This window comes from Ochotona curzoniae, unplaced genomic scaffold, assembly GCF_017591425.1.
Source record: "Ochotona curzoniae isolate NIBS_2020 unplaced genomic scaffold, NIBS_Ocur_1.0 contig_2456, whole genome shotgun sequence".
NCBI lineage: Eukaryota > Metazoa > Chordata > Mammalia > Lagomorpha > Ochotonidae > Ochotona > Ochotona curzoniae.
In genome coordinates, this window is record NW_024465463.1 from 444,274 (window position 1) to 462,737 (window position 18,464).

General features: G+C 57.4%; 1 protein-coding gene and 1 long non-coding RNA gene across 2 annotated transcripts; one reads left to right on the top strand and one right to left on the bottom strand.

The window, feature by feature from the left end:
* The first annotated feature begins 2,306 nt into the window (after positions 1-2,306).
* On the top strand, positions 2,307-13,386 carry LOC121152452. The gene is made up of 3 exons (XR_005883273.1): positions 2,307-2,392; positions 9,041-9,043; positions 13,374-13,386. It is a non-coding gene; the product is annotated as an uncharacterized LOC121152452 (long non-coding RNA).
* On the bottom strand, positions 2,787-18,407 carry GID4 (GID complex subunit 4 homolog). Its single transcript, XM_040974514.1, has 6 exons — positions 18,079-18,407; positions 14,629-14,688; positions 8,587-8,694; positions 5,989-6,090; positions 4,337-4,467; positions 2,787-2,909 (listed from the first exon to the last, which is right to left on the bottom strand). Exons 1-6 carry the CDS (start codon positions 18,268-18,270, stop codon positions 2,846-2,848), a joined length of 657 nt encoding a protein of 218 aa, XP_040830448.1. The 5' UTR covers positions 18,271-18,407; the 3' UTR covers positions 2,787-2,845.
* Between the last annotated feature and the right edge of the window lie 57 nt (positions 18,408-18,464).

The window sequence follows — 18,464 nt, forward strand, 5'->3', positions numbered from 1 at the left end:
CACACCGCACAGCTCTGCTAGAAGCTGAGCATGGAGACGGAGGGACTTCCTGTGTCCAGATGGGCTGGGCCTGGACAGCTGGCTGGCTCCACGGTAATGCGGCCACAAGGGGCCTGTTTCGTGGGATGTGATGGTTTTGATGAACGAAATGGAGCTGATTCGCTGCTTAAATAGCTTTATTCTTTTTTTTTTTTTAATTTGGACATCGATAGCTCTGCAAAATACTTCTTTTACCCCCAAACCTCAAACCTTCCCCCACGTGTCTTCCATCAAAGAAACAAAACAGTCACATTTTGTGCCCATTCAAATCTAATGTTTAAAACATTTCAGGTTGAAAATCAAATATTACTTTTTCTCCCCCGGAACCTGTTAGTCATTTTAAACCACAATGCAACCATACTTAATGGCATTTAAAAAAAATTAGCTTATCATACTATTTTATGAGGGGGGGGGGGGAAAAAAAGATCAACCCAAGGCCTTGAGAACAGAAACTTGTCATTTATGAAAGCAAGAGACCAAGGGGGCCCTCGCAACCCTGGATTGTTCCTTCTCCCCTGCGAGCCACGGCATGGGATCAGCGCCCAGACCAGGCCTGCTGCCTGGTGCCAGGCCTCGGCTGGTGACTTCCGGAGGCTGCAGAAGGGCAGTGATGGTAGGAAGGCAAGCCCCGCGCGGAAGGGGGCAGCGGCCGGCAGGGCAGGAGTTTCCCCCGGGGCCAGTGCCAAGGAGGGGAAGACATGGGTAGCCTGCACTGGTGTCCTGGGGGGTGGAGAGTGCACACAGCATTGGATGCGCGTGGGCTCCGGCAGGCTGGCTGCAGGCAGGGGGTGCTGAAGGAGATTGCACCCCTCCCCGCTCTGCACAGTCTGGGAGGGTGGAAGACATCACTCCTTCCCTATGCTTGGTGGGCAGACTTGTGGGGGGTGGGAGGGGGAACTAATCTTCATGCCCACTAGTTCCCAGGGTCACTGGTGTACCTCGTTCCCCGCTCAGTGTGTGTGGGGGGGGCTGGCCAGTGCGCATACACTGAGTGGCACAGCAGCCCCCAGGTCAGCTCTGCTGTGGCCAGTACTCCAGGACACCGGAGGGCCATGGTGGTACAGCCCTCACCTGCGCCGCACAGCTGTAGCTCTTGGTCTCCACGCAAGGGTGCTGTGTGGGGCCTGGCTGTGACCAGGGCCCATCCCAACGGACCTAAATGGCTTCTCTGCTCACAGGCAGGGCTCCAGGGCCCTGACCTTGCTGGCTGAGGGCTTCCTGTCCAGCCACGGTACCGGGACTACACACAGTTAGGTGTTCCGGGGTCCCGCAGGGCACCTAACACAACGCTTCCTGACACTCCTGTGAGGCTGCACGGGGTCCACGTGTCAGTCAGCTCCTCACCATGACACATCTGACACATCGCACTCAGGGTCGTGACGCTCTCTCACCTGCCCACCCACAGCCCCGCGCCCTCCGAGCGGCTTCTGCTTCCCCGGGCTCTGGCTTTTTAAAGCTCTTTCGCTTCAACTCAAGAGTTCAGTCTTGTAAAAACAGTGGGAAAATAAAATGCCCCCCCCCAAACTCTTGCCTCTATGTGCGGGCCACATGTGATGAGCCCCCCTCCAGGAAGCTTCAGAAACGTTAAAAAAAAACCCCAACAACAACAACCAAAAAAACAAAACAAAAAAAAACCCAAAAAACAAAAACAAAAAAACCACCCCAGAAAACCTCACACACGCACACGCACACACACACACGCACACACACACACTTTGGCACGTGAGCCTTGAGTTACGAGTGTATTCACACCTCCCGGCCTGCCCAGATACCCACCTGCCCGTGCCCTGAGCCCCTGCGCCACTGTCTCCCCAGGGATGACCCCCCCCCGCCGCATGGGCGAGGTGGCCATACAGTGCAGTTGTTCTGAGTGGCGGAGGAGGAGGAGGAGAAGAAGGGACGAAGGCAAAACCGGCCCCCACGTGGGCCTGCTGCAGATCGCTTGTGGTGGGAGGGCTGACACATTCCAGAACTGCTGGCCGGTTAGACCCATATCCACAGACATCTACTTAAAAAGTACTAACTTTAACATCTGCTGTTTTCAATGTGAAAACGATAAAATGTAATTCTGGATAATTGTGCATTTGCCACAGGGTCCTCGCTAAAGGGACCATAAAAAATAATTTTGTCATAAAAAATCTTTTTTTTTTTTCAAAGGTTTTTTTTTTTTTTGTATTGCCCTCGAGTTCCAAGGTTTGGAGCGAAGGTGCGGAGAGGATGCAGCGCTGGGACCTGCTCCTGTGTCAGCGATCTGGAAGCCTTCTGTGGGGGGGACCCCCGCCTGACCCAGCCTGGCCTGCCCTCGGTAGCACACGGGCTGCCTGGAACTGCAGATGGAGGGAGACCCGGGGTGGTGGGGGGGGACCTGCCGGGGTCCCGCGGCTTCTGCTGCCGCCACCTCACTCCACTCCACGCACGGGCTCTGGGGCCACAGGAAGAGAGACGCAGCAGGTGGAGTGGGCGGGGGTGGGGGGGCACTGAGCACCGAGGGCCCCCGCGGGAGCTGACCTGCGTGGCCGGAGGTGGGGCCCGGGCCCGGAAGGTAGCTGTGCAGGAGGGAGGGCAGTGCGCTGTCAGGTGGCCGAGAAGCATGTGGGACCAGGCTGCCGCGAGGCAGGAACCACGCCCGGGGCCGGGCTGCCTCGGCCGGCGCGCTCCTCGGCTCCCGCCGCCTCCTATTCACGCTCTCCAAGAGCCGGGCACGCGCTCTCCTCCTGGTTCTGGCAGAGACACATTTTTTTTTTCCCCCTGGCCAAGTTCGTGGTTGCCAAGGTCAGTTTTATTGGGTTGCCGTGCGGACCTGCTGTCACCGGAATTCATAGATGGGCGCGCTGTGTTCAGGAACGTGGGTCAGGTTGAGGGACTGATACCTGCACACGCACACACACAGACACACACACACACCAGGAAGTCAGTCACCTCCTGCAGCCAGGAAGGCGACTGCTGCCACAACTGCCCCCTCCTGGCCCCCTGCCCGAGCCCAGGACGCCCCACATGCCTGCATCCACCCCTGGAGTGCCACCTGAAGCTCGCAGGGAATGGCAGTCAGAAGGAGGTTTTACTGGGGTTCAGTTTGGCATCTGTTTTACCGTAACATAGGGGTCCCACACTGAGGACCCATCATTTTCACGGCTTGCCAGGTTTTATGGCTCCTTTAATGCCATTCTCCCATGGAGCTCGTGGAGTAACCTGGCGTGCTCCCCCTTTCTGGGTGGGTCCCTCTCTAAGGTATTCTGCCTGGGCCCTACAGCGCACCCCAGAGAGCCGAGGACCGCGTGAGCTGCGGGGGCTCTGTGGCAGCCAGCGTGAGGCCCAGGGATGCCCAGATCAGCAAGCCTCACTGGTAGCAAGTGGCGAGGCGGCTGTGGCAGCAAACCTCCCCATGCCTTCGCCATGCCACCCCTGGGTGCAGGCTAGAAGGAGGTAGAGGCGGGAACTCGAGACACACGCTCCACGTGGCGAGGGCTGTGGTGCACACAGAAGCCACACCAACAGGCTGGTGGGTGTGCACGAAGCCGCACAGGCACAGAAATGGGACGTTCCTGTCTGACAATGCAAAGGGGAGGCCCACCACGTTACATCACGCTGAGTGGGAGAAGCTACATGTGGTGGGATTCCACTGAGGCGAGCCTGCAGCCAGAGTGGGTTGGCGACTGCCCAGGGCTGGGAGGAGCCGGGCAGGCCTGACTGCAGAGGGCACGGAGCGGCGTTCCTTGCGGGGGGGATAAAGGCTTGGCCCTGCACACCGCTGCTGGCTCCGGCGTGTTCCAAGCGGGAGCAGCACAGGCTTTGTGAGTGGCAGCTCTTTACACAGACCTGCTAGTTGGTACGGAGGCGTTCTGTGATGCTTTCACGCTCATTTGTGGCAGAGGCACAACCACGGGCACCTGCCACGCCCTGCCTGCAGGGGTGAGCCTGCTGGCCCTGACCTGGGAATCTGAGGGCAGGGAGCATGTGACGGGCTGGCCCTGCTCCCGTGGATGGTGAGGAGGCAAGGGCTCGCATGCAGGGTGCCCCTGTCCTTCACCCTGGGGGAGCCACAGGCGGAGACTACCCACTGGGGCACCAGATGGCTGCAGAAAGCGGAAAGCGGCCCGCAGCTGGGTTAAGCTAAGGGCTGGGGCTCCTCATTCAACTGGGGGAAGGCTGAACCATAAAACCAGCAAGACCCAGGGCAGACAGGCTGCACAAAAGCTTGTGGCTCTCGGGGCTCACCCAACGATGGAGGGTCCCCCTCCAGAATGCCCTGGCTGACCTGGGCTGCTGGGGGAGGGGTTCAGTGGGGGGGTCCGCTCACCATTCGGAACTGCGATGGTAGTAGTAACCCTCTATGGAGGCAGCCGACTTCTGGAAGCAGATGTAGTAGAAACCAGCGAAGGAAGCACCACTGATGTCCTTGATTGTGTGGTCCGGGACCAGGAACTGCTCCTGCGGGTGGGAGCGGTAAAGGCCAGTGCCTGGGAGCCTCCTCCGCCACCCCCAGGGGCTGCTCTTGCTAACACCTGGTCGGCCCCGGGTCCTCCAGGTGGCGGTGGCCGAACTCCAGGGAGTGCCCACGTGCTGCTGGAATATTCTGTGTACTCAAGTGGCAAGCTGCAGGCTTGAGCTCGCCCAAGCAAAGAAAAGGTTTGCTGCTCCTATGTCCTGCTGCACGTGAGGCTCCGAGGACGCAGGCCCTGGCACCAGCCACAGCCCCGTGGGAGACCCAGATGAGGGTCTTTAGCCACTAGGTTACTGTGCCGGACCCCAAATTTTGGTTTTCAAAACCGTTTTTAAACTGAGAATGTGTTTGTGTGTGTGGGGACGCAGCATGATGGATCAACTGACTAATCTTTCCCTTACAAGCGCTGGGATCCTATATGGATGCTGGTTCGTGTCCCAGCTGCTCCACTTCCCATCCAGCTCCCCGCTTGTGGTCCAGGAAAGCAGCAGAGGACGGCCCAAAGCCTTGGGACCCTGCGCCCATGTGGGAGACCCCAAGGAGGCTCCTGGTTGCTGGCTTCGGATTAGCTCAGCCTGTTGTTCTAGCCATTTGGGGAGTGAATCGGCAGATGGAAGCTCTCTCTGTAAATTTGCCTTTCCACGATAAACAAATACATAAATTTTAAAAAAGAAAAAATTAGGACAAGGAGGCTGGTGTTGTGGCACAGCCCGTGCAGCCACCACCTGCAGAGCTGGATCTCATGTGGACTACTCCGCTTCTGATGTTGCTCCCTGCTGACGGACCCCCGCACCCGTGTGGGGGACCAGGAAGAAGCTCCCGGCTTCAGCTGGGCCCAGCTCCGTGTACTGCTAGCGCGTGGGGAGTGAACCCACAGAGGGGAGCACTCTGTGGCTCCTTGTGGTCTCCCCGAGCCTGGGCAGGAGGAGGCGGCTGCAAGGTCACGGACATGGGTGACTTGCTTCCTGCTTTCGCTGTGCTGTGACTGCCGGCCCTGGGCTCTCCAGGCGAGAACCACATCACTGAGTCACGCGCGTAGAGCTGGCGGCGGGAGTGGAGGGCCCACATTCCATTCCTGGTCCCTCACTTTCAGAGCTGGAGAGAAGCAGAGGGCCCTGCCTGGGGCGGGGCAGGCGGGAGGGGATGGGCTGGCGAGACTAATCCGTCTCACCGCATTTCAGGCTGCAGTGGCAATGGGGTTCACTGGATGACTAAACCCCAAAGCAAGCTTGGCTTTCCCCAGCCCTACGAGGGCACTTGGGAAGGCCTGACTTGGAGGCTCAAAGGCGGCCTTCCGGCGGCAGGGGAAACAGGCGAGGGAGGAGACGCAGCGACAGCGGTATGAGCACCCGGCCAGGAATTCACCTGCTGGCTGCTTAACAGAGCCACCACGGCAGCCGGCAGGACAGGAGCGCAGCGGCAGCCAGCGCCCTGGAGATGGTGAGCAGGGGGCTGAGCGGGTGTGGGGTGCACTGCAGGCACCGGCCCAAGGGATCCCCAGAACTCACCTTCCATCGCATGAAAACGTAATCTCCATTCTTCAGTTCTTCGTAATCGAAGTCATCGGAATTAAATGACTTTGCATACTGGTAAAATGCCAGGAACTTGCCCTGGAAGTGGAAGGAGGATGATGAGTGAACCCCAAAGGGGCAGGCTCCCGTCACAGCAACCAGAGCTGCTTGGTACGGGCTCCCGATGGAGGCCCAGTCAAGGCTGGGGCGAGGGTCACCCCTGAGTGGGGACGCAGACACAGATCTGCACTTGGGGGTAGATACTGGACACTTGCCTGCTGGCAAAGCATGGGCAGCCAAGGGGACCAGAACGGACGCATGCCCACAGCACCTCAGAACAGAAAGGTGCCAGTTCAGATCCACTCAGAGAAGACCTCTGCAGGCCAGTGTGCAGTAGCCAAGACCCAGGCAGAAGGGGGCAGAGAGTGCGGGGGGGCACTGCAGGGGGCTGCAGTCCTCTATCCTGTGGCATGGGCACTATAGAGCAGTGGGTAAGGCTGCTGGTGGGAATGCCCGGGCTGTGGCTGCCCTCCCTTCTGACCTAGCACTCTGCTGATGCCCACCCTGGGGTGAGCAGATGACAGCCCAAGGACTAAGCTCGTGGCTCTGCCGGGGCTCAGCCCTGGCCACGTGAACTACTGTGCCAGGCCCAGATGTTTTAATGTGGTAAGCTAGCAAAATTTAATGAATATACCTGACTGACCAGGCAGGCCCTAGCTCAGTAAAGACCTGAGGGCTAAACTGACCTTTTCATTATACTTTCCAGAAACTGTTTACTTTCCCTTATTTGAGAGTCGGAGTTAAAGAGAGACAGAGACAAAGAGAAAGAGAGAGGGGTCTTTTATGTGCTGGCTCACTCCCCAGATGGCTACAACAGGTCTTCATCATGGATACAGGGGCATAAGCATTCGGGCCCTTCTCTGCTGCTTTCCCGGGCCCATTAGCAGGGAGCTGGATGGGAAGTGGAGCAGCTGGGACTTGAGCCAGCACGTGTACGGGAAACCAGCACTGTAGGTGGTGGCTGCACCGGCCCCATTGCAGAATCACCATTGAGTATGAATTTTTTTTTTCAAGTATCTTTTATTGAAAATGCAGATTTACAGAGAGAAGCAGAAACAGAGAGAAAGATCTTCCATCTGCTGGCTCACTCTTAATGGCCGCAATGGTCAGAGCTGAGCTCACCCAAAGCCAAGAACCAGGAGCTTCCTCTGGGTCTCCCATGTGGGTGCGGGGACCCAAGGCCCTGGGTCATCTTCTACTGCTGTCTCTCCTTCTCTCTGTAGATCTGCCTTTCCAATAACAAATAAATAAATCTTTAAAAAATTTAAAAAAAAGAAGAGGTGGAGCAGCTGAGACTTGAACCAGCGTCCATATGGGATGATTCATCCTGTTGAGCTATGTCACCAGCCTTAAGACTTGCTTTCTAATTTGCAGGCAACTGCACCCGGAACAAGAGTTACCACCGGGCCTCAAACACTCGGCTTCGTGCACATCCTGTCTGAAACAGCTGGCAAAGTTGACTGGGCAACAACAGGCCGCACTACCATGGGCAGGTGCACGAGACAGCCCTTCCGCCTCCGCCAGCTGATGGCAGGCAGCAGCACATGGCCCCGGGGCTGTTGTATCCCCCGCACCTACGGACCACAGAGATTTCTGGGTCCCTCTGCTACGAGAGTCAAAGCAGGCAGCTTTAGGAAGAAATGCTCCTGAAGGTCAAATCTGAACTTGAACTAGACTCAGCACGTGATAGGCGTTGTTTTCCAAACTCAAGGCAAAAGCATCAAGAGGGCCAACGGTGGCACGGCATGCTCAGCATCCGCCTGAGGCACCAGCACGCATCACGGGAGCCGGTGTGAGTGCCGGCTGCTGTGCTTCCCATCCAGCTCCCTGCTTATGGCTTCGGAGAGCAGCGCAGCATGGCCCAAGTGCTTGACTCCCGCACCGTGTGGGGAAAGCCGGAAGCAGCTCCTGGCTCCCAGCTTTGGACCAGGTCAGCCCTGGCTGTTGCAGGCATTTGAAGAATGAGCCAGCAGATGGACAACTTCTGTGTGCGTGTACTTCTGTCCGTGACTCTGCTTTTTCAAAGAAACATTTTTCTTTTTTTAAGCATCAATAAGCAAAGCTGCCAATCTACCACTGAGCAAGCGCAGGCAAGGGGCTTGCACCTGTGGCTCCCCCTGCAGGCAGCAGTGACACAGATGGGACCTGTCTGACCGACCCACACACAGCAAGGACTTGAGGTTGCCCAAGTGGTACGCCAGGGCCAGTGGTGACAGGTTGGAACACATTCTCCTGAAGCATTTTGGGTCGCAGTGTCCTGATCTAGCAGCAGCAGGGGGGAGAGCAGCGCCCACCCTGGCTGAAAAGCCAGCCAGAGGGCTGTTTCTCCGAATGGTAGCCCTATCTCGTGCCCACCCCAGTGTGGGGGTTTTCCCTGCCTCGAGGTGATTATGCAAGGGCAGTGGCCAGCAGGTGGGCCACAGGTAGGCAGGGCCGGTATGGGGCAGAGCTCTCATTAGCAGGCAGAGAATTTGGGTTGCCTGCCAGTAGGAAGAGGCTTTGCCAGCACAGAGTGGCGAGTGGGGACCTACTTACCCAATGTTTCCGGTCAACGTCTTCGTCTGCGTCCCACTTACGGGTTAAGAAAGGGTGCTTTTTGCTGATGACTTCCCCTTCAAAGAAGGTCGTCAGGGTTGGATACTCCTGTGGGAAAGGCCACACGTGAGGGCAGGTTCGGCATCAGCGGCCTTCCCTTTGACCAGGGAGGCTGAAAGCACTTCCCAGCACTGACGGCAGAGGGCGCCTTGCCCCTCACCCACACTGACCGCGGTCTGAGCCACAGCAGGGCTCCAGAACCCTTGCCAGAAAACACAGCACAGGAGACCCTGATCCAGCTCCACCATTCCAAAGGCCTATGGCTGAGAAGCTTCCAGGCCACAGCGTTGGCAGCCAAGTCTCCCCTAAGGCACAGCCCAGTCCATTGCTGCATCCTGGCTCTGCCTCCTGTGCCAGAGCCTGGGGTGCGTCTTCAGGCACTTATCACCCCAAGACAGTACACACTGGGGAAGCTGTGTAAAGCACGGATACAGTATGAAATTAGGACCACTGAAACAACAACCAGCTGATAAACACTTTTAACTTGGGGCAGGCATCCCATATGGGCACCAGTTCAACTCCCAGCTGCTCCTCTTCCCACCCGGCTCCCTGTTTATGGCCTGGGAGAGAAGCAGAGGATGGCCCAAGTGCTTGGGCCCCGAACCCACTGGGAGACATGGAGGAAATTTGTATCTCCTGGTGAACTTCCAATTCACACAGCTATGGGTGGTACGGCCATCTGGGGGAGTGGACCAGCAGGCAAAACATCTCTCTGTAAAATCTGCCTTTCAAATAAAAATAAATCTTAAAAAAAAAAAAGAAAAAGAAAAGGCTTACTACTAGTTTACTTATTTGAAAGGCAGAGTTACAGAGACAGATAACTCTTGCATCTACTGGTTCAAATGGCTGGGGTAGGCTGAAGCCTGGCAGGGATGCAGCGACCCAGGCACTGGGGCCATCCTTCGCTGCTTTCCCAGGTGAATTTGCAGGGAGCTGGATGGGAAGTGGAGCAGCCGGGACTCGAACCAGCGCCATCTGTATGAGATGCTGACAGCACCACTGCACACGCAGCCCCACAGACACCAGAAACCTAACACCTCTCAGAACTACCAGGCCACGCCCTACCACTGCCGTGGCCGTCCTCACATGGAAACTCAGCGAAAGATGCTCAAAAGGAGACATCTTCCTTAATGGACACCCGATTCCTTTTTTTTAAAGATTTATTCATTTTTATTGAAAAGGCAGAGTTACAGAGAGAAGGAGAGACAGAAAGATCTTCCATCTGCTGGTTCACTCCCCAAGTGGCGGCAACAGTTGGAACTGAACCGACAGGAAGTTAGGAGCCAGGAGCTTCTTCTGTGCTCCCATGTGGGTGCAGAGTCTTCAGCCTGGTCCCAGGGAGCTGGAGGGAAAGTGGAGCAGTTGGGACATGAATCAGCACCCATATAGGATCCCGGCACTGGAAGGTGGAGAATCAGCCTGTTGAGCCACCGTGCCGGACCCAGAAACCTGGCACCTGGAGCAGCAGGGCAGACATCAGCCCCACGAGAGGCTTTTGCCGCAAGCTGCCAGATGCTGCTGCTCCCCTGGGTTTTGAGCGTTAGCAGGTGACACAGCCACATAATACAGTGGTCCTAAAATAACGGAAAGCGACCTGCGGGGGACACCATGTCACTGGCATCCCAAGGAATGACTCCACACGGGTGTCCCTCTTCACAACGCTTTGGGTAATCTTAACACATGACCTCCGGGCTCCCCTAACTTCTGAAAATTAAAAAAATGCATCTGAGAGCCACAGACGTAATTACAAACAACTGGCTCCCCATTGAAAGTATTTAAGAAAAAAAAAAAATCATGGGGCCGGAGCTGCGGTGTGGTACACTGGACGCTGGCGTGTGCTGGCGCGTGGAAGAGGGCTCAGGTCCCTGACCTCTTGCACCTGCGTGGAAGACCCGAGTGAGGCTCCTGGCTTCAGCCTGGCCCAGCCCCAGCCACCTGCAGCTGTTTGCAGAGTGAACCAATGGGTGCAAGATCTCTCTGTCTCTGCTTCGCCCTCTCTGTAATTCTGCCTTTTTTTTTAAAAAAAAATTGATTCTAGTTGAGAAACCAGAAAACACTGTGTTCTGATTTTAAAAAATCACACCATCACGGAACAGGTGCAGGTTTTTCTGTCGCTGTTCCCTGAACCACACGACCGTGTCCATGGCGTTCCACAGCACTGAGTCCAACAGCAGGGCTGTGAAGGGCTTGGGCCCCTAGGGACCCAAGTGCCCGGGGAAGACTGAACTGTTTGGGTAAGGTTCTAAAGCTTCAGGCCCCTGACTCCTGCCCAAAGGGGGATGACTGGCTGAGCCAGGCAGAGCTCACGCCGGCATAGGCAAGGCCGAGTCTGAAGGCGAGTGAGGCCACAGTGGGGGCAAGGCAGGCTGGGCTATGGGGAGCCACTGCGGGGACCCTGGCTCATCCCAAACCGGTGGTGGGGGAAGACGAGGGAACCTGAGGGACTGGCACGCTGGTGATGGCTCAGGCTCCGCCTCAGACCCGCTGCTCCTCACCGCTTATTTCTAGGCTGCAGATGATCTCCAGTCGAAAACGATTCTGTGCTGTGCACATGAGGAGACAACTACTCTAATGAAAAACCAAAGCATGAAATTGTGTAATTACAGGGCTGGTGCCAAGGCATGGCATGCTAAGCCTCCACCTGCAAGGCAGGGCCCGTGTGAGCACTGGTTCTAGTCTCGGATGCCCCACTTCCCATCCAGCTCCCTGCTTGTGGCCTGAGAAAGCAGTGGAGGACGGCCCAAGGCCTTGGGCCCCTGTACCTACTTGGGAGACCAAGATGAGGCACCTGGTCCCAGCCCGGCTCAGCTCAGGTCACTGTGGCCATTTGGGCAGTGAACCAGTGGATGTAAGATCTATTTCCCCTTCTTCCTCCTCTGTTAAAAATCTGCCTTTTAAATAACAAACAAGCCTTTTTATTAAAAAGTTCACTTAAAAAAAACATGTTTATCGATTTGAAAGAGAGATTTTCTATGTGCTGGCTCCCTCCCACCATGGCCACGGCAGTAGGGCTCGGCCTGGCTGCAGCCTTCAGGCCTCCCACGTGGGTGGCGCGGCCCAGACCCTGGAGCGGCCTTCATCTGCCTTGTCCCAGCCTGTGCCTCGGTAGGCAGCTGCATGGCAGTCAGAGGGGCCGGATGGAAGGCCCTCAGCCCCTCTCTCAGGGTTCCCACCTGCCCCTACCACCCTCCTAGCAGTGGTAGCACTGGTGTCGGTGCTGTGTTTCTTAGAGCTTACTGCGCATGCTACTCATGGAAGCACCACGCACACTCGGCTGCCGGGAGGTGCCCATCCCACGTGCTACCCCAGCCCGCAGGCTAGACACCTAATTCTGCCAACGTTTCCTTTTCTTACTTGACTGGACGATTTTCTAAAAAGCACAGAAGAGATCCCTACTGTCTCAACAACACATTTCACAGGAAATGCTTCATCAGACTTCTACAAGGAAAAGACAGGCCCTTTGGCCTGAGAGATAAGATGCTGGGGCCACTGAGATAACGTAGCAGCCTAATCCTCTGCTTGCAGTGCCAGGTTCATATCCTGGCGCCTCTCCTGCTCCATTTCCCAACCAGCTCCCTGCTTATGGCCTAGGAAAGCAGTGGAGGAAGGCCTTTGGCCTTTGGCCTCTGAACCCATGTGGGAGAATTGGAAGAAGCTCCTGGCTCTTGGCTTTATGCTGGCCCAGCTCTGGCCACTGTAACCATATGGAGAGTGATCCAGCAAATGGAAGCTATCTCTTTCTCTAGTTCTTTGAAGCAAAATAAACACAACTTTAAAAAACTACTGGGGCCCGGCGGTGTGGCCTAGTGGTTAAAAAAATCCTCGCCTTCTATGCGCCAGGATCCCATATGAGTGCCGGTTCTAATTCCAGCTGCTTCACTTCCCATCCAGCTCCCTGCTTGTGGCCTGGGAAAGCAGTTGAGGATGGCCCAAAGCTTTGGGATGCTGCACCCATGTGGGAGACCTGGAAGAGGTTCCTGGATCCTGGCTTTGGATTGGCATAGCATCGGCCGTTGCGCTCACTTGGGGAGTGAATCATCAGACGGAAGATCTTCCTCTCTGTATATCTGACTTTCCAATAAATAAATAAACAAACAAATAAACAAATGAATCTTAAAAAAAAAAAAAAAAGAAAAAACATAAGAAACTGCTGACTGGTTGGCCCAGGCCCTGTATTGGGGTGCTGGGTCCGACTCCTGGGGTCCCTGCCATTGGCCAAAGGAGGCTGGGTGGCATGTCCTGCTCCCAGCGTCAGTGCAGCCCAAGCCCAACCACAGTGGGTAGTTTGGGCAGTGAACAACTAGCCAGTGGTTCAGCATCTCACACGCACACACACAAAAGAAAGAAAGAAAGAAAACAAACCCTTCTGAAAGAAAAGGAGGTGAACTAGATGGAACCACGGAGCCCCGGCCACTGAGCAACGCCAGCCGAACTTTTCCATTCACCTTTACCCTCCATCCACTCCAAAGGCAGAGCAACAGATGGGCAGGAGAAAGTCAGAGCGAGAGCGCGATCTTTCACTTCCAGCTCACTCCCCAGTGGTCCGTGACGGCCAGGAGCCAGGAGCTCCACCTGGGTTTCCCACATGGCTGGGGCTGAGGCCCAGGCCCTGGAGCATCCTCCCCGCCTCCTGGGATCCACACGTAAGAAGATGGTTTGGAAGTGGAGCCGCCGTGGCTCTACGTGGTGCTGGGATGGAAGATGCAGGTGTGAGAGGCGCCCTGCAGCCTGCTGGGCCACGACGCTGTGTACAGAGAACTCCCACTTGACAGGCAAGGCAAGGAAAGGAAGAGCAAACTCCTCGACCCCTTTCACCATCTGTCCAGCAGAGCCAACACCCTGCTGGAGGAACAAGACGCAGGGGGGGTCACAAAGGCCACAGGTCAAACCAGGGCACCTCCAGCAGGGCTCAGGGGTCAGGTCACCCTCCAAGTTCTTCCTGTTTGCCAGACAGCGAAGACAAAGGGTGTTCCTCCCTGCTTCCTCTACCTCCCACGTTCTGGGGCTGGCCTGGTGCCTCAACAGGCTCATCCTCGGCTGCAGGTGCCAGCTGCTGCCCTTCCCATCCAGCTCCCTGCCTGTGGCCTGGGAAAGCAACAGAGTCTTGGGACCCTGCATCCATGTGGGAGACCCAGAGGAGGCTACAGGCTTCGGATGAGCTCAGCTCCGGCCGTTAAGGCCACTACTTAAGGGAATCGATCAACAGACAGAAGATCGTCCTGTCTCTCCTCCTCTTCTCTGTATATCTGACTTTGCAATAAAATAAAATAAATCTTAAAAAAAAAGCCTAACTGGATTAAGTGATTACTGTCAGTCCCAGTTTATGATGCAGTAGTTATGGTCTTTATATATATGTGTGTGTGTATATATTACATATATATACGTATGTATTATAAACATACATATATATCTTTCTCTTTGAAAGGCACATCTTATGGAGAAGGACAAACCAAGCCAGACAGATCTTTCCTCGGCTGGTTCACTCTCCACATGGTCGCAATGGCCAGAACCAGGCTGGTGTGAGTCAGAGTTTCCCCTGGGCATCCCGTGTGGGTGCAAGGGCCCAAGCGCTCAGCCGCCCTCTGCAGGGAGCTGGATTGGAAATGGGGTAGCCAGGACTCACGAGATCAGACGAGATCGGGTGTGTACAGGGTGCTAGGACCACAGACGCAGCCAGGACTTGAACCAGCACTGCGATGGCACGTTGGCCCCACAGAGGCTCAGCCCATTGTGCCACCGCGCTGGCTGCCGTCTCTGTTCTCACAGCTGCTGAAAGGATGCAACACAAAAGCAGCAGTGCTGGTCACGCTGGGATGCGTTTGCCAACTTTCTTTGTAAAGCTCTGCAAATCTGCCTGCTTCCTAACGCGGTGGCGTGCCCTCGCTTCCCCACAGGCTCCCCACACGGTACCAGCGCTCACTGACACAGCGCCCGGCGTGGGTCCCACCACACCGGAGGGAAGAGGGCGGAGCAGGAGCTTACCTCAGTCAGGCCTTTAATCTTCAGGTATCCACAAAGGTAGGAGTTCCCCGTGTCCACGTGCTGCAAGGCAAAGACACGCAGCCTGTCACTGATGGGGACACACATGGCAATGGAGGGGAACCTGCTGGCCAGCCGGCTGACCCCTTGCTGGGCTTCCCGGGGCTGCAGGACCCCAGGAACAGCTTCTGGGTTACTCCCAACGTGGCACTTCATGCCCGCCCCCTCTACACAGGCTTTTGTGTGGCTCTAATGGTGAGCACCAGGAGCTTGGCATGAAGGGGGTGTGGGGAGGCACGGTGATCTTGAGGTTGGCTTAGGTACTGTGGGACACCTGCTTACAACCAACTTCTTCCCTTTCCACCCTGGTGTGGCTGGTATGGACATCTGGTCAACCCTGCTGGATGCTATAGCAAACCTGTGGTCCTCCCGAACCACCTGGGGACGGAGGTTCTGCTCATCCTGGCCAGCCAGATGCAGGCCCATGGGGAACAGCATCAGCAGGGTGACTCTAGCCTGACAGTGGCGGGGGGTCTGTGAGCAGCGTCCAGGCCAGACAACGCCAAGCACAGTGGTACAATGAGATGGAAGGAACCAGGCCCACCCAGGTCACTGGCCTGGAGTACACAGCTCCCCATCTCCTGAAATGGGACTCAAAGGAGTCCACCTATTATGTGAGCGTTCTGTAAACAGGTCTGGGTGGGCTGCAGCTGAGGGCACGCGACCCCCGACTCAGGAGTCCGCCAACCACGCTTACTTAAGGACAAGCTCCTCGTGGTTCCAATGTGGGGCCTCCACGCCGAGCTCAACAGGCGTTTTTGGGGTTTCACGGGTTGCCGGGCAGCCAGGATACCCAGTGATAACATTGGGAACAGGTGACCGTCGCCTGCTCCAGGACCACAATCGCAGTTGGCCTCTGCCCAGCCCTGCAGCTATGCTGTGCTGCCCACGTCACTCGACACGCCATGACATGCATGCCACGTGGGCTCCAACCCAGCAGTGGGCTAGTAGTTCAACGAAAAATAACAAGACAGGGGGTGGGGGATGGATTCTCACCACACAGTGTGGCAAACGCGGCTCTTGTTTTAACATTCCCTTCACTGTGAATACCCTGCTGGGCTTCCCTCTAAAGCTGCCTTCTTGGATGACACACAGGGGAAGCTGGTGTCATGGGGTCAGGAGAGACCCACTTAGGACCCCACAATCCAGAATTGAAGAAAAAAAAAAAAAAGTTCTCCATAAAGCACATGCAAAGATGGCCAATGCTCACATCCCACATGGGTGCTGGCTCAAGTCCTGGTCACTCCACGTCCCTTCCAGTTCTCTGCCTGTGGCCTGGGAGAGCAGAGGATGGCCCAAGTCCTTGGGACCCTGCACCCACATGGGAGACCCAGCGGTGGCTCAGCCTGGCCCAGCCCTGGCCAACGTGGCCACGGGGGAATGAACCAACAGATGGAAGACCTCAATCCCTCTGGCTCTGGGAAGTTCAAACCGAAACCATGATGAGATGTTACTGCAGGATCATGAGGGCTAAGGTAAGAAAGATGGAAAACGGCGGGGTTGGTCAGGATGTGGGGGAACCTGGGGTCCTTACACTCTGTGAGATGGACAGCAGGAGGCCGTAGACGTCAGGGAGTCACGGGGATGCCTGACCACACACTCCCACCCTTAGGCATCTACCTCTGCGAGAGAAGTGAAGGTGCACACCCACACAGACACTGGTCACACCAACACGCGTACCGACAGCATCTGTAACAACCCGGGCATCCACCCTCCGGTCAGTGCACAGTGGGCACGAGACACAACGCAACCACGAGGGCTGCTGCCAGCGAGCTAGGAGGGGAACGCACCGTGGAGCCGGTCATGACAGCGCACATGGGCTGCAGTCCTCCACGTGGGAGGCAACGTCCAAAGTGGGTCAGTCTTCAAACAAGAAGACAAGACAGGCAGGGGTGTGTGTGTATGTGTGTGAGTTTAGGGGAGAGGGAGAGAGAGAGAGAGATGGCCCTTTGCAGGGTTGGAAGCAAGAGGGCTGGCTCCAGGAGGCGAGCCCTGGCTGAAAAAAAAACAGATGATGGGGTTAACTCCCATGCCGCAGGCTGGGCCACGCCAGCCCAGGGGTGGGGTTTACCCCCTACCCCCCAGGAGCCACACCTCTTCCTCAGCTGGCTGCCAGCCACTGGCCAGGTTTCTGCCTTCAGCCTACCTGGGACCTGACAGCTGTGCCTGCACGTGGCCACAGGCACCGAACAGGAGGGCAGCGGTCACTGGAGTGACTAAAGCATGCTTCCCTGGCACCTTGTCACCTGGTGGCTGTCCCCCCCAACCCCTCTCACAACACCACATGACACACAGCAGGTGCACGTTTCAGACCACCACAGAACACGTCCCACCCTGGGGGCCCCACCCAGCATTCGGATCACTCACTGCAAGATAAAACACGAGCAGGTTCAAGTCTCCCCCCGCACCCCCGTTAGGCGGGGAGGTCAAGGACTGTGTCTGTCACTCCAGCTGTTGTCGCTCCCCCCCCCCCCGCCCCGTTTACAACTGGAATTGTGGCAGGCACCTTCGGGTTTATAGACCCAATACAAGATGCAGCTCTGTGAAACCAGAGGGAACTGTTTATTGCTGCAAAAACAGTTTAAAAGAGAATGACAGACACTAGCAGACGCTCAGCAGCCAGCAGAAACGGGGAAAAAAGTGTCTCTACCTTCTTCGGGTTGGAGACTAAGACTGAAGCCAGTTTTAACTGTCACCCAGCAGCCACGCTGCTTCAGGCAAGAGCTTTCGCGGGAACAGGTGTGTCCAGGGTACACGGGGGTTCGGGAGAACGGCCTAAGCCACTGGGTGTCAGACGGAGGGAAAGGGGCTCAAGTGTGTGTTGGGGGAGTGGATCCTACATAGGCAGGTTAGGGGCTGGGACAGGTCCAGGTGCTTACAAGTGCGGGCGGGAGGGGGGCACAGGCGGATCAGGGACCGGCAGGTTAAGCGAAGGCGAGTGACCGGACCATGCAAACTGGCTGAGACCTGGAGGAAGACCAAGGCAGGGAGTGCAGGGCGGGGGTGGGGGGAGCCCCAAGAACTAAAAGAGTGAGTAAGGGCAGCTGGGAAGCTGTGATCGGAGCTGGGCTGGGGGGCTCTCCGCTGGCGGCCCTCCGGGAACAGCAGCAAGAGGAAGAGGAGGAGGGTCCCGAGGCTGAGCGAGCCGCAGGACGAGTGTCAGATCCCGGCCCAAAGGCGCCCCGGTCCCCGGGCCCGGGCTTCCGAGGCTTCCGAATCCCCCCGGCGGGCCGCTCGAGAAGCGCCGGGAGCGGGTCACGCCGGCTCCGGGGTCCCGGGTGCAGGAGGCCCGGGGCCGGAGAGGGGCCTGCTCCCGCGGCTGGCGAGCCGGCGCCCCGGGAGCGCCGCGGGGAGGCCCCACGGACCCCGGCCGCGACCCGGCCCGGAGCTCACCTGCAGCACCACCTCCACGTCGTACGAGTTCCCCTTGCTCTTCTGGTGACCGCGGAACTTGGAGCCGCTGTAGAGCAGGCTGGTGGCCACGCCGGGCTGCCGGGTGTTGATGGGCGGCGGGGGGATGAGCGAGGCCGCCGCCGCCGCGGCCGAGGCACCGGCCGGCGGGGGGCACTCGGTGCGCACCGGCATCGCGGGGTCCCCCGGAGCCAGGGCTGGGGGGGTGCAGAGGAACCGCCGCCGCGCGGGAGCCGCGGAGGCCGCCGGGCCGGCGGGAGGCGCCGGGCGCGCACGCGCGGGCGCGCACCCCGCGGGGCACCCCGGGACCCGCGCGCGGGGCCTCGGCCTCCGACCTGGGCCCCGCTCCACTCGTGCCCGCACACACA

Coding starts and splice junctions, on each gene's coding strand:
- GID4 (XM_040974514.1), bottom strand. CDS start 18,270: ATGCCGGTGCGCACCGAGTGCCCCCCGCCGGCCGGTGCCTCGGCCGCG. Junction 14,689..18,078: donor ACGTGGAGGTGGTGCTGCAG/GTGAGCTCCGGG, acceptor TTTGCCTTGCAG/CACGTGGACACGGGGAACTC. Junction 4,468..5,988: donor ACGTTTTCATGCGATGGAAG/GTGAGTTCTGGG, acceptor TCCCACCCGCAG/GAGCAGTTCCTGGTCCCGGA.